The 16188-nt window shown below is 35.0% G+C and overlaps 1 protein-coding gene across 1 annotated transcript in view; it reads left to right on the top strand.

Moving 5' to 3' along the window:
- The window catches only part of LOC111505336 (cadherin-AgCad1), a 129441-nt gene that overhangs the window by 69058 nt on the left and 44195 nt on the right, over nucleotides 1-16188 (top strand). The window contains exons 18-21 of the mRNA XM_074176293.1: nucleotides 1500-1664; nucleotides 4359-4480; nucleotides 6384-6626; nucleotides 11768-11890. Coding sequence (XP_074032394.1) covers nucleotides 1500-1664; nucleotides 4359-4480; nucleotides 6384-6626; nucleotides 11768-11890 — 653 coding nt within the window. The remainder of the gene's footprint in view (nucleotides 1-1499; nucleotides 1665-4358; nucleotides 4481-6383; nucleotides 6627-11767; nucleotides 11891-16188) is intronic.

Here is a 16188-nt window from a genome sequence, read left to right on the forward strand (position 1 = left end):
AGCCAAGGTCTTCAATGTTATTGAAGCATTGGCTCATCCTTGTGTTTCCGCAGAAGTGAGGTGATCTCTGCGGCTTTTATATGAGTTTTTTGCTGAACGGGTTCCAACTCGGTGACAGAGTTGTGGTCACCTCGTTCAGTGTCAAAAACTAAACCAAGTTCATAAGCTGCTAGGGCAGCTGCCCTGAAGAGAAATGCTACAGTTCCTGCTCTCTCATGGTCACGGACCATGCAGAAAAGGGGATCCGAACCCCTGACGACTTTACAGGCTATATCCAGTACCATTCTGCCATGTAGACACTCCAAACTCGAAAGTCCACGACCTCCCTGTTGTCGGGGGAAATACTACCGTGGATGCATTTGGATTTGGGATGCAAACTCCTATAGAGATGCATCATTTTTCGGGTCTTTACGTCGAGTTGATACAGCTCCTTCCGGGGGTGCCACAGTTACACCCTGGAGTATTTCTGAGCGCAATAGATTATGTCAATAGTGAGATGCAGAAGAGAAGGAAACTGAGGAAATCGCCCTGAAAGTGAGTCACCACGTTTGTACTCTGGCTTGACCAGATGTTATGGTGAAGCGAGTTCGCCAAAGTGGTATCAGTTGTTTAATGTATCTCACTATTTTGTCGGATACCGCAAGGCATCTGAGCAAATTCAAGATGAGCTCATGCGATTATGTATCAAATGCCTTACGTTAATCGATCCAGGCCATATAGAGGTTATGCTTGTATTGTATCGAGTCCTGCGTTACACATCTGTCGATGAGCAGCTTTACATCCAGCGACTGCTCTCTCCGACCCTCTCTGCTCATATATCCGTTCGAACACTCGGTCAACTGCGGTGAGTATTCGGGTTTATAATAAGTTGTAAACAACTTATAACACGAATTCAAGCATGTTATCGGTCTGTTATTCTTAGGAATCGATGAATCTCCGCTTTTGGGGATGAAAACGTCCGGCCCTCGACAAACCAATCTGGAATCGGCTGCTCTCCGTCCATCCATGAGTTGAAAACTCTGGCCAGATGGCGGTGGATACTTGTTAGTTTTTTCCACCAATATGTGTTCAGTCCGTCTGGGCCTGGAACAGCAAAGTTCTTGGAACGCACAAGTGCTCTTCGAACGTCATCCGGGGTTATTAATATTACTATTATTATTAATGTCAAAGAGTACTCATCAAATGTATTTGTGACTGAAATCTAGCTCTGCCTCAAAAATAAACGTGTAAAACATTTTACGTAGTTTTCTCCTCGAAAGTTTTTTATTTTTGAGTTTCTTAAACAGATGTCGAAAAAGATTTGAAATATGTCAAAATATTTTAATATGTCAAATGTATCGAATACGGTCCCTTTCCAAAAATGTTTTTGTATGGTTTTCACCAAATAAAGGACAATAGAAAAATTTATTCCACCACAGAATGTGATTTTTATTCATTGCTCCTCTCTTCATGTCATAATTTCATCCACTGATGATTAATTTGGGTTTTTCGTTTTTCAGTTCCATTCCATACAGTAGTGTGTAGATTTTCAGAACAGGGCAATTGTAATGATAAGTTTTACATTATTGATAATGTAGTGAAAGTGAGGAATGGTAAAGATATCGACAGAGACAACCATGAAAAAAACTTTACCTGTTCCATAAATTGTGAAGATAATCAAATACGTAAGTTCATTCATATTTCATTTCAGGTGAACACAAGGATGTTTTTTTACATCGGATAATACTAGTTTTGAGTCATATAAAAAAATGCAACGTTCAGTATGAAAATGAAAAAGATCAGTTGTTTTCTCCAAACTATTCAAACTCCCAAAAAAATCATTCTATTTCAACAATTTCCAGTTCCATCGAAAGATGTATTATTGAATTTCTTTGAGCTATTTAAAAAGTGGGAGTTACTTGAAATGTATTTATTATATTCGCTTTTTGAAAGATAACTCCATGTTGAAAAATACTACTTACTTGACTACTACTAATTTCTTGACTTGATACAAAATTTATAAAAATGCGATCGCCCGTTTGATCTCAAAGGTTTCATTGATAAGTGGAAAACGATATAACTAAGAGACAACCCGAATTGCAGAAGTATCAATTTCTGCTGATTCTGCTTACTTATATACTGACATCTATGAGATCATCTACTCACTATATAATGACTCCGTTGATCAAAAAAAAGGTAGCGCATTACAACAACTGCTGAAATTTTCTAATAGTATATTCTAAATGGACACTTTTGCAATGGAAGTTTGAAAAACAAATAATTAGTTACAAAAAATGTATTTGACATTTTTATAATGAAATTATTGTTTGGGTCTCAGTTATATTGAACAGTGAGAGTGTCTAAACATATTTCATGAAATGATTTCAGACACTTCCATTATATTGTACTTTTTAGAATTCACTAACATATTGGGTTGAAATAGATTTGAATTATTTCTAATATTCCATCAAACTTGTCTTCAAATTCTTCAAGTTTATGTTATCTGCAATTCCTTCATGTGGATCTTACCTCTAGACCTTATTCTAAACGACACCTTGTATACTCAGAGTAATTATGTATTGTGACACTGCACACCATGACCATTACCTATGCCTATGACAATCGAGCTAACCCGCCACTGATAAGACAGAGAACAGCATGGGAGACGTCACCGGAGATGATTCGGTAGAATATACTCGAGCCCTACAGAAATTGTGATATCTCAGTGAATATTTATTCAATTTAACCGAAATCAGCGTCATTTGAGTCAATGCACTTCTGCTAACGTAACACAAGTTGATTAATTCTGTCAGCTCGGAATTCGATGAAGTCGACGAAGGCCATTTTTGCCTGGTCGTGATTGGCGAAGATTCTACCAGTGAGAAAGTTGTTTGAAAAGATGGTAGTCGGTTGGCGAGAGGTCTGAGGACTATGGTGGGTAAGGCAGAACTTCGACGCTGAATTCGTTTCATTTTCGGACAGCTATTTGTGAAAAGTGCAGACGGGCGTTGTCATGGAGCAGGATTTAACCTCTTTTTGTTGACTAGTAATTGACGCAATTTTGTGTACATTTCATCGATTTGTTCACAGTAGGACTCTGCTATGATGGTTTGGCCCGGTTGCAGAAAGTTATAGTGAATCACACCAGCCGCTCACCACCATACAGTAACCATGGTTTTTTTTATAGTGGTTTTTCGCCTTCAGGAAGTGCCTGGGTGGCTCATCGGTGTCCAAACATCGCCATGAAGTCTCCTGTTGTCATAGAGGAACCACGTGACGATCCAATCCAAAAAAGGTTTGTTTTGGTTGCGCAAAAGCAAAGAAGAACACACCTCGAAACGTGACAATTTCTGTCGCTCGTTCAAATCGTGGAGCTCCCATTTTTTTAGCATTTCGACCTTTCTAATACGTTTTAAACCATCAAAAACCACATTGGAGCTGACGCCCAGTTCTCCGCCACAAATCCTCGTCGCCTGGTTGACTCATCTTCGAGGCAAATCTCCGGAAAGAAATGTCGCAAGCCAACGTCAAACAGTGCGTTCATTAACACTATTATTGTCAGGTGTCTGTTTAATTTTTCGGACTGTGTCGGCAGCGCTTTGGTTCAATTTGAATTCGTAGAGAAAAATTGGCTGAAAATCGATCAACGACATCATATTGTGATAAGCTGAAAAAAGGCAAGGAATCGAAATTCGTAAAAAAATGTATTACAGTACAAAATTCTCCACCGATCAGTAGTTATACCACGACACAGTTTAATGACTATTTATTGAGATATGGAGCTACAAAAATATATGACATTGAAACCGATAAAACTTTTGAAATAACCTATTATCGAGAAACTAGGAAAGCAGTACCTATAGGTATGAATCGATTCGCAGAGGCAAACATTCTGTGAACAGGCAGTTGTATTATTCAGTTTTGAATAAGAGGGCAGAATTTGAAAGCGAGGAAAGCGATATAGTGCGATTGAGCTGTTGAGTTATTCGATGTACCTATTTCTCATGATTGAATCAAGATATTAAACTTGAATAAACATACTACTTATCATTTGTTTATCATTAAACCACGCCTAGACGAAATTTTGAGAAATCCCAAGTTTGTAATATTTTACTCCACTCATTGCCTAATAGTATTGAAATCATTTCATTCAACTGCTTCTAGGCTTCATGATAATTGAATGTATTTAGCCGAGACATATTGGAATTTACGAGTTTCAATATTACTATTAGAATAATCAACGGTGAAAGTTGGTGAAGAATAAATATACCATTCTTTGTACAACGTAACTATTGAAATGGAACAAAGTGTTCAATAATACTAAAAAATTATATTGACTCTGTTGAGATTTCTAAGTAATTGAAAATTAATTTTTTCAGGTTGGAGATCAGAAGGAGTTAATTCCAAATCTTCAAACTTCACAATTATTGTTGACGATAAGAACGACTACATTCCTGAACTTACTACGCCAAATATAGTGACGTCTGAAAGTAAAAAACAGGTATATTTTCAGAAAAAGTTGGAAGTGAACAGGCACATGGAAAAATACTGATTTATAGTAACTAATAATAGTTACATTATAGTTCTAGAGACGATAACAAGTTATCTGAGAACTCGATGGCTATCTGAGTGGAGCGACGTTGGGTTTTGAGCTCTGCTATCCTTGGAATGGGTGCCTGATTCTTGGGCGAACTTTCTACGCGGTATCACTAGGAATCAAACATTAAACGTGTTGTTGATCATTGCTTGAACGCATTTCAATTTTCAAGTGTTTACTATACACAATTCCAACACTTGATGATGAATTTTGAAATATTTATTGCTCTAACGATATGTTCTAGATATACAGGATGGCCAAACAGAAACAGCATAGAATCCTTTCACATCCTCTTAACATCAGCCTTCGAATTTCGAAATCAATATAACAGTTTTTAAAAAAATTATATATCACCGTCCTCTTTTATCCAGGTGTTCTAAGACGGTCAGTTTACCGTGCTTGTTCTTGGAAATATTTTCCTAGTACTTTTTGTTATTTTCTGGCCATTTCTCCGGCCCCATTACCAAGAATTTCAATGCAGGGTCCACAAAGGGTCGTCCTTCGAGAGTCCTAGACATAGGCTTTCATGACCGAAATCACGGCAAGAAAAAATAAAATACGGGCTAGTAGGTCGCAGTGGAAAGGAACTTAAGATACCAAACGTTTCATATGCTACTGCGGTAGACGTCTTCAGTGCATTGACATTAAAATATTGTTCTTTTTCACCTAGAATAAACATTGACATCTTAATTGTTATTACTATTATTATTACTAGCATTATTATCACAATATTACTGAAAAAGTATGCCGCAGTAGCAAATAAAACATTTGGTTTAGAATATTTTTTTAGCACAGCCTAATAACTCAAAATTTATTTTTTCTTCGAAGTGCATTCTGATTGTTAATGAAATTATTCACGCGCTGATTCCGTTGAAGCCTAAAATTAATAGTTTTGCCAATTACAAAACTACATACTCTTCTGTCTGGAAATCGTATGTATATTAAGCAAGCGGGTAGTTGTGAAGTTTCTACCGGCACCCTATATTTCAGATCAGATCAGATTTTGTGACATATATCACGTGAACTGGTTTTATGTTCGTACCTCCTCATATCCCAAAATGTCCGTTTTTTTCTCATCTTTATAGCCTCATTATGGTGAGTTTTTCAGTCTAAATTGATTTAAATGATGATGGTTTTCACACCGTGCCTAGGCGCTCAGTTTTAGCGGTCATCAGTAGTCTCATCTTTGACCACCAAACCCCAAAGTTATTCATGAGTTCTATCACTATCGAATCTAACCAATGCTACATGCTTTTTTTCAACTTTCTTGTGTTTCCATAAATGCATCTGGGCAGCTTCAGTGCTTCACCGCAGGTGAAGTTTTTGAGATATTCGTAAAAAGTGAATCCCTTTTTTTATTTTTTCATTGCAAATTGGCTCAAATTGTTAATTATTGTGTGTTAAATTACGAATCGAATGATTTCTATCCTCAAAGAAGGCGAAAGTTATGTGAAATAGCACTATTGAACTAGAATTATAGGCCTATATTCATTCTATGGTTCATCTTCAGCAGCAATTGACGTTTTGATTGCTTGAAAAGACTACTGAAAAATATAATAGGACTTGAAAGTACAGACACATGTGAATACCTTCCTATATATGAAGAGTGTGTGTTTGTGGAGTTGCTTGCGGACTTTGTCTGCAGGTGGCGCAGTGGTACATCCTACTGAATTAACTGTAGATAAAGCTTATGACTAAATGGAATCAATTTAGTTTGTTCGGTATATTCAGACGATTCACTTCGTCTGAAATGACCTTCCGGTACTGACTAGGAGCTAGCTAACCTTATTATATATATTTTTTTCAGGGTGACCTTATCATCATGATTATCGGCAAAGATATGGATGATGGTAAAAATGCCGATATCAATTTCACCCTAACGTCGGTAATCAATGTTGATGCCAATAGCAAAAATAAAGATATAACATCATATTTCGATTTATATATTGACGAAAGTGATTATTTGATAAACCTTACCCACAAGCAGGCACATCTTATTGCCAAGGATGATCTGATAGGACTTTATGGAAAATTTAATGTCAATATAACAGTAAGTATTGCAGTTTAATTTTCAACTTGACGTCCCAACTCAGAAAGTAGGATCCAAGTTTTTTTTCACTCATGCATATCTAGAATGTTGGGTAGGAGAATAAAAATAATTTTGAAGTATTTCTATCAATTTCACTTGAAAGATATTCCACGAAAAAGAGCACTTTTTCTGACTCACGTTACTACTCTCTTGATATAGAGAATATGGAAATATTGATTCAGAGATTGAAGAGTACTGGCGATGGAATTGCTTTCTTATTATTTGATACAAGTAAATGTGGAGAAAATGTACAAAGTCCTCATCAATCTATAAGTTTCCCCGAATTTTAGTAATTCAGTTGAAAAGATTCTCTCCGACGAAAAGGTTCAGAGGCAAATTGAATGTTTCCATTGACTTTTCTTCAGATGGATTAGATATGAGCAGTTATGCAGCAGACAATGTGGCTCTTTGTCGTTATAATCTATATACACTTTCAAATCACAGTGGGACTACTTACAACGGACATTACACAGCATATTGCAGACACCCATATAGTGGCACGTAGCATGAATACAACGATTCACACGTGTTCCCAATTTCGCCAAAATCACTTGTGAGCAATGAGGCATATGTCCTCTTTTATGAACAGCACCTTTGATGTGATTTTTTTTTCTTTCCTTTTTTTTATAATCTTAGTTCTTTGAATTGATTTGTATTTCATGATTGTTCCAAATTTCATTATTTATTGTTCAAAATTAAACTCAACTTTTGTTCAAAAAAAAAAAAAGTAAATGTAGAAGGTTGGAATTACCATTGTAGTTATTTCATATGCAGCACTAAACCAGATGAAAATTATGGATTTTGGTTTAACCTTTATTTTGACAATATTGAAAAAAGTTGATCTGAAATATAAACATCTTTTAAATGTGCAATTGCAAAAATTAAAGAAAAAATCTCGGTACTTACCTCTAGAATAACAACGAACATTCACTGAAAATAATTATTATTTTTTTTTCAGAAAAAGTTTTATTAAAACAACGATAAAAATAAAATAAAAACAACAATAACAATTAATTGGCGCTCCGGGACGACTTCATTGATTCCAGTGGCGCATTTGCTTTTTCAGCTGCAGGAAAACCCTACATTTTGTTTTATAAGAGAGAGGACATTGTTAGATCAAGATCTTCAGATGATGTGGTGCTGCAGGTTTTTCCGGGCTTTCCTGCAGCTGAAATAATTGTGCATATAATCTAGGATGCACTGACAAAAACATGTTCTGTAACGACCGTAAAACTCATTTGAATTAGATGGTAAAAATATTGGTAAAGAACAACAAGGCCTAATTTGATATAGCAAATTGATGCAGTTGCATTAGTTAACATCATATTCGATTCTGATCAACTTTTTTCAATAACAATTATCGATACTGCTTTTTTCAGAAAGAAATAGTACTATACTTTCGAACAGAATTTGTATTTTTTGACAAACCTCATTTACAACTGAAAGAATTTGGTAACCGATAGTTGCATTTATAGTTTCAATTCTTGAAGAACATGTTATCAGGAATAACTTTTATCCCTGAAATAAACCAGTTTTTCAAATCAATTCGACTTATACAAGACGCCCAACCGACACATTTATGGAATGGACCTATAGAGACACGGTATTGGACGGTTCAACCAACATCTCAATAGTACAGTGAGTTGCCGTTCTCAGACATGAAGGTGACGAAGACTAACGAATGCGAAACGTCTGTTCATCGGACACTAACTTTCCTGATACAATTTCTGAATTTTGAATACAACCAACAAGTAACTACAAAAAAGCGTTCTCGAATGCTGATTGAACAAGACTCTACTTTTTGCAACAGTAAGGAAATTCTATATAAATCACTGGACCATCTTCAGCAAAATAAATACTTTATGAAACTTCTAATACAAGCATTAGCATGAATGTGCCGGGCTTCATTTCAATCAGTGAAACTGAGAAACTATGCAAATGAAATAACGCCCAACGAAACTTAACTTTTGAATGATAAAAATAGTTAAGAATATGCAATATTTGAAACGCTGAATCTCAATTTTTTCGAATGCAACAGCCCGTATATTATGTATAAGTTTGAAAATGTCCTTATATGACGAAACTGCAATAACGTTAGTTACAAATAAAAGTGGTAAAAACATATAAAGTTTGAATTCTCTTTTCTTCACATGTATTATCATGTTCTGACATTAGCCTCGATACAACTACATTAGTAACCGAATAATATCGGTGACATGTAAGATTTACAAAATTATGAGCATTATTTAAAAAATAATGATTATTTTTTAGGAAAAACTAGTTGATATGGTTTTTCAATTGAGCTCAAGTGCGACTAACGTATAACATGAAACCGTTTCCTGAAAGAAATAATAAGACTGCCTAACATAAAAGAAAATTAGTTAACTATATTTCTCACCAACACACAGTTTACATAAACTATATTCAATACTAGGAATCACCATTGCAATGTTAGACCTTGTTAACTCAAACGCTAAATGCACACACACCAATTTTGGACTGCCGATTTTATACCGGTCGTCCAAATTCCAATAGTGAACCACATGTGGGTACGGGACCTGGCACACACGCCGACCGGTGATCGGCGTCGATCACCGGTAAGCATGTGTGCAAGTTCCCGTTGCCACATGTGGCTCACTATTGGAATTTGGACGACCGGTATAAAATCGGCCGTCCACAATCGGTGTGTGTGCAATTAGCCTTAGCTCGCACAATTATCGACTTCTGAAGGTTGTTATTCGTAGGAGGGTGACAGGTGGTTAACATAAATACAGAGTGCAACAGATAAACTAACAAACATTTTCGTGATATCGGGAAATCGAGGAGGCTATCTCATGGACCACCTCTTCCTATCCATCTGCCGGATGGACTGATGATTAGTGCGGTATGATGAAGTTAAGCTCTATATACCATATTCTGTTTTCAAGGTATTCTGGTAAGATGTTCGTCAGACGTGGCTGTGATAGAAAATGAAATTGAAGAAAAGAGAATTGAAACTTACTGTTTTTCACCACTTTTTTGTAACTAACTTTACTGCAGTTTATACTTATTATACTTATACATTAATGTATAAGTTTGAAAATGTCCTTATAGGACGAAACTGCAGTAACGTTAGTTGCTGCACATTTTCAAACTTATACATTATACTTATACATTAATGTATACATTTGAAAATGTCCTTATAGGAGAAAACTGCAGTAACGTTAGTTACAAATAAAAGTGCTGAAAACATAGAAAGTTTCAATTATCTTTTGTTCATTAAGATTTTCCACCACGTAGTAACGGCTATATCTATCAATCTATTGAAAATGAAATTGCCTACACACCCGCTCTTTGAAACAAAAAAACTAATCAATTTTTTCACCCAAAACATTTTGTGACCAACTAGTTTAACCTAGTTCGCGGATTTGTCGTTAAGTAGTAATGGAAATTGTGACAATTAACTTTTTTTTTTGTGAAAATTTGATTTGTTGACAATTAATTAATAATGAAAAATCATTTTCTGTTGAATTTTTTGTTGAGCTCAATGACAAAAATCTGATACTGAAAATGAAAATGAATCTGAAAATGATGATACTGGTCAATAAACTCCTGCATATAAGGTACGAATGCATTTCAATAACTTTCAGAATCATTTAGATTGTCTGCGGGCGAATATCAATTCCATTTAGTCAACTGATTTTCTACTTTGTTAGCGGTCTCGATTTTTTCATCGAATCGCTTTTTTTCGTGACTGCCTTTTTTCAGAAAAGGCTTCATGGCACAGTCTAGTTGTCAAATATTTGTGGTTTGTGCTCCATATAAAAATAACGCCAAAAATACCTAAGAAAATAATAGTGGATATATTAACACATTTCATAACGATGTTATTGGTCTATCAAAACCTACCTCGATAAAACACTGATATCAGTAATCAAAATGAGTATGAATACTGTATCGAGGAGAAATACATACATCTGCGAGACTTACCTCTGTGAGGTATCTTTCATAAATGTCTGTCAGATATAATTCAATATCCAGTGTGGTATTAGCCAGGGAACTATTTATTTTCTGGTAGGCATTTACCAGAACCTACGGTGGAGGTAGTTAGCGAAGATGAATATTTTTAGATTTCATTTCGTAATATTTATTTTCTTATACTGATATCAGTGAAATTGTCATATTGATTGAGAATTTAAATAATACTAATAGTGTAAGAACATAAATTATAATAATGAATTTGTAGGAAATTGAAAACTTGGCAAAAGAGGGCTTCAATACACAGAGTGTTCCATTTGAAAAGTTGAGTGTTAGCGTTTCATATATATTGTGAAGTTTCCTTCATAAAGTGGACTCTTTGATATAGTGAATTTCCTTTCACTGTTGTCATTATTGTTGATGAAAATATGAATATGAATTATTGAAGTCCAACAATTCAATATTCTCAACTATTTTTCTAGAATGAATTCTAAATATTGTGGATACCATATGCAACATCGTAAGTCGAATTCATGTATGCATGCAAAATTGAGGTTGCCAATAAACTTTTTTCGTATTTTGGCTAGCAACCGCCCTTTAAACTTCCTCACACTAATATGAAGATAAACTGCAGATCATCCATTATATTCGTTGAAAAAGACAGTGAAACAACATAGCATCACCTAGTAATGTGCTACCCAGGTTGACAGACGATATTTCACTTCATAGGGTGGTATTTTCAGATATATAATGGATCAACTATCGTCTAGTGAGTGGTTACCTTTCTGCTGTTAGTTTATAATATTGTCAGTAAATACCGAATTGGCTTTCGACTAGATATTGTTAAATTATTCACTTCACTATCCGTCTAATACGTATCTGATGATTTTGTCATAGAAGTTTGAAATTTCAATTCGGTATATCTCTCAAAACCCTATTCAACCGATCTTTCAGTTATAACTGCAATAGACTACAGCTACAATTCGACTGTATGGATAACTATGTAGATATATGTTTCAAAATATGTTTTCAGCTCATATTTTTACTAACAGCAACAAGTTATAACTATTATGAGTAGATAAATGTATCTTTACTTGATTCCACTTTTTGTTTTTTCTTCCTAATTATTTTGAATTTTGTTTCAGCTCGCCGATAGAGGAGACACTCCTAATATCCAGTCATACACGAAAACTTTGACGATAATGAAATTCAATTTTGCGTCACCACGTATTATTTCTCCAGTCGATTCGAATTTCACTCTTTTTTCAGTAAGTATTTTGGGATATGACTTTTTCGATAGATTTCATTTTTACTATTGTGGGACAGTTGTCATAGATAATGGTTCTAAAATGTTCACAATGAATTTTATTCAAGACGCATTTCGCTTTACGGTTGGTTCATCAGTTAGACTGGTACATCAAACTATTCAACAGTGTCTTTTATATAACAGTAAATAATGACAAAACTCATCAGATAAATGATTGAATCTGACAACACAGGTAGATTCTGAAAAAACAATCGAATATTTAAGTAACACTTTATTGTGAGATTTCCAGTGAACAATTTACAAAACCGCAACACGTATCTCGCTATCTGATAGGTTCCTCAAGCGTTTTCATTATGTCACAGAAAACAGTAAATTTATGAATATGTTGATTATTGGGATTTTATGAAAACAGGTTCAATAATAGTGAATGAATAATTTCTTGTTGGTCATTTATTGATTTCCAAAGATTCTAGAAGGTTTAATTTTTGTCTTTTATTATCTGTATGTAATATGTCGTAGTCCAGTGGTCGCCAACCTGTCGATCGCGAGCTACCGGTAGCTCGCGGAAGCAATTCTGGTAGCTCTCACAACGATTTTAATTTAAAAAATACAAACTGCAAAAATCAGAGAAGCTTTCGAAAATTCCACAAAAAAATCTAATTGTCATAATATTAAACATAAACAGCGGCAATGTTGCGGTGAGCGATCTGAAGCTGACGCCATCAAGCTAGAATCGGCTAGAACCGACCAGCCGGACCAGCGCGTTAGTGTTCGAGAATGATCTGGATTGCTTTGAACGGGATAAATACGCACGGCGCGGCGACATTGCGCTTAGTTTTAAACTGAACGCGTAACCAACGTCCAGCGGTTGGGTTAGTAGAGAACAACAAAAATAATATTATGGCAAGCAGTTGTAAGAAGGTGAAGACATATCACTTTCATTCGGAATGGGAAGAACAATACTTTTTTACAGAAGTTAAAGATAAAAATTCGATTCGTTATTCAAATTCTTTGTGGACATGGGGATGATTATCAGCTTACCATAATCCACAGACTCATCAGTATCCCCATGTCCACAAAGAATTTCAATAAGTGAATAATTTTGACATAACAAATTGCAGTAAACAATAATTTCAACAGACAATCAATCAAGTATACTTTAACATTAGAAATAACTCTAGCACCAACAAAACACCCACATATACAGGAAAATTATCAGATCATTAGAAATGAAAAGACTATAAAAAAGAGCATATTAGACTGGTAACTTCTTGAGTACATATGTAGTGGACAGAGATAACGAATCAGGGGTCTATAAACTAACAAGTTTATATAGGACTAGGGAATCGCCCCGGCTCGACACGGATGCAATGCTGATACTAAATATACTTATAAACGGGTTCAGGCGCTGCTAATCACATAGGGCGAAGCGCGGCCTTCGACGCAATATTTAAAGGAACGCGCCGCCTTCTCCCCGGCCGGTACAGCCGCAACCGCTATATCCTTGCATTTTGAATCTGTAATATCTTCCGAAATATTCCTTTAAATTACATGCTGTAAAGGGCCATATTGATCTATATTAAGATACTTAATTGGATAAGGATTAATCTGTATCTGCTGCATTGCTTAAAATCGCTTCATTATTAAGCCATTATTTCTCGAGGATAAAAAAAATGGTTATTATGAGTTATCCCTGAGGTGTACAATACTGTTACTCATTTTTTATCTAATTCGTAAGGTTCAGCCAGCGGCAGCGTTTGAAATGTAAGCGCAAAAAATGTATTCATTTACAACATCACATTAGAAACCTTTGAATTATCAGTGTTTCTACACTATATCATACATGCTATATACATACAAACCTTCCTTTCGAATCACTCTGTATATTAAAAAGCCCGCATCAAAATCCGTTGCGTAGTTTTAAAGATCTGAGCATAAATAGGAACAGACAGCGGAAAGCGATGTCGTTTTATACTATGTGGTGAAGAAAATTAAAAAATGGGAATATCCGCAAATTAAAGAAGTTTTGAGGTAAAGAAAACTAAACGAAACACCAAACACGGAATAAAAATGACATTCTTTCATATAACACAGTAATGACAATAAGTTTTGTCATTACTTACTGTGTTATATAAAAGACATTATAGAATACTTCAATGTATCAGTCTAATAGATGAAGTTGCCGTATAGCAAAACGCCTTTTGAATGAAATTTATTGTGATAATTCTGTAATTATCCTTCAGTGTTATCAATATTCATCAAGTAACGAATCAGAGTATTCATAATTCAAGGTATCTTATTCTTCAAAATGAAATATTTCATGTCAAAAATTGATATACCCTAACTCTGGCATGAAACTTTCGAATAATTTTTTTTCACTATTAAATTTTTGAAAATCTTTTTAGGCATACTTTCAGTTGAAGAAAATTATGTTTTTTTAGAGAACCGATCCTTTGTTATCTATAAATATTATTGGTTTTGGAACACAAGCTCCTACTGAATTTTCAGAGAGTCATGTGATACATTATAAACTCACATATTAATTAGGACTAGGATCTTTTCTACCATACGGCATGTATTTATGAAATTTCTCCGTGTATGTTCCCGGGTGTGTTTTTCCAGTACTTTTGTAGACTCATTTTCTGATCTGGTTCCATGCCCTCACAGCTAGTTCAAAGCCTAGATATGGAGTTGAAGATCCGTGTCTGTCATACTCATCAGCTCTTTCGTTACAGCGAGTTCCGAGTGTCGAGGCATTCAGTATACAGGGCTTTTCATGATGAGCGTTAATTAGCCGTTTCTATCAAACTATTCAACGAATCAACCTGAAAATTCCACAGTATGCATAAGTCGATATGACCTACACGCCTAAAATATTTCAGACGAAGCGGCGTTGTCGCTTCTACTATAAAGTAGCGGCTTCTTTGATTTTTCAAATGGAACACCCCGTATATAATATCATATTATGATTCATTATCACTTTGTCAACAAATTCATGTACTATTTCCCTGTACCTATCTATTACCGTTTAGAAGATATAAATTAATTTCGATATTTTTTTTACCAAACATAAACTTTTATAAATGCTGATGATCTTGAACTCTCTTGCACTAAAACGATCAAATTTGAAATGGAGTGGAGTGATACTATGAGGATCTTCACTCCGAGTCATATTTTCATTTGCCTCATACAGGGTCTTCAAAAAATGCAGATACTTTGATCTCATGAAAAAATGAGTGGAACTCAATTTTTTCAAATGGAACACCCTGTATATTTCAACATGTTTGAGCTCTACATCCAATTTTAGATTAACTTTGTTCAGATAAAACTACTTGTATTTTGAACCGTTTTCGAGATAAACTGTTTTAAACGGAAATTGACATGGTTTCCTTGTTCATCACTCATTTTTGTAAAACAGATTTCGTTTGATGTTTCTCAATTAGTCACAGATAATACAATGAAAAGATAATTATTAAAATACTCCTCAACCATCGAATGAAACTTCTCTTCAAACAATAGTTTTATTAACGCTAAAACACGAACTGAAAATAATAAACCCATAAATTAATATGTTAGCCAAGCGGTTCGGCGTGGGTGCTTTGTTCACTCACTCGAATTGACTGCCGTGTTGGTCGGTGGTTCAAGCCCCAGTCTGAACGATCGATCTTCACTTGCTATCGTCCAACCCGTGTTAGGAATCACACGTTAAAAGGTAAGACCTCGTTAATCCTTAGCTCGCATAAGTTTCGACTTCTGAGGGTTGTCGTTCGTAGGGGTGCGACAGCTGGTTAACGGAAAAACAGATTTTAAACAGATTTTAATCGTCAGTGTATTTCAGAATATGTTCAAACACATCTCCACCTCTACTTAAACAAACATGTAATCTCTTCAAAAGATTGTCATGTGTAGCGCTTCTGATCAAGTCTGGAGTCAAACTATTGAAAGCAGTTGTAAGTCTCGATTTCATATCTTCCATTGTTGTTATTGGAGTAGAGTAAACCATATTTTCAATGGAACCCCACACGAAATAATCTAATGGCCCACACAGCACCAGATATTCATGGAATATTCCCTGTATATCATAAAACGAACGTATATATTCCAAATATTCATAGAATATTCTTGGAATATATACATGTCTTTAGAATATTCATAGAATATGCTTGAATGAATATGGCAGGATTATTCCCGAAAGAATGTGCATAGGATGTCTATAAATGGATTATTCTCCCTTGAATAATCTAAGAATATTGTCGATCGAATATACCATATGGTATATTCTTAGAATATATCCCCACG

This window comes from Leptinotarsa decemlineata, unplaced genomic scaffold (assembly GCF_025532065.1).
Source record: "Leptinotarsa decemlineata unplaced genomic scaffold, Ldec_3_MD MMD2_P_RNA_scaffold_14, whole genome shotgun sequence".
In the NCBI taxonomy this organism is placed as follows: Eukaryota; Metazoa; Arthropoda; class Insecta; order Coleoptera; family Chrysomelidae; genus Leptinotarsa; species Leptinotarsa decemlineata.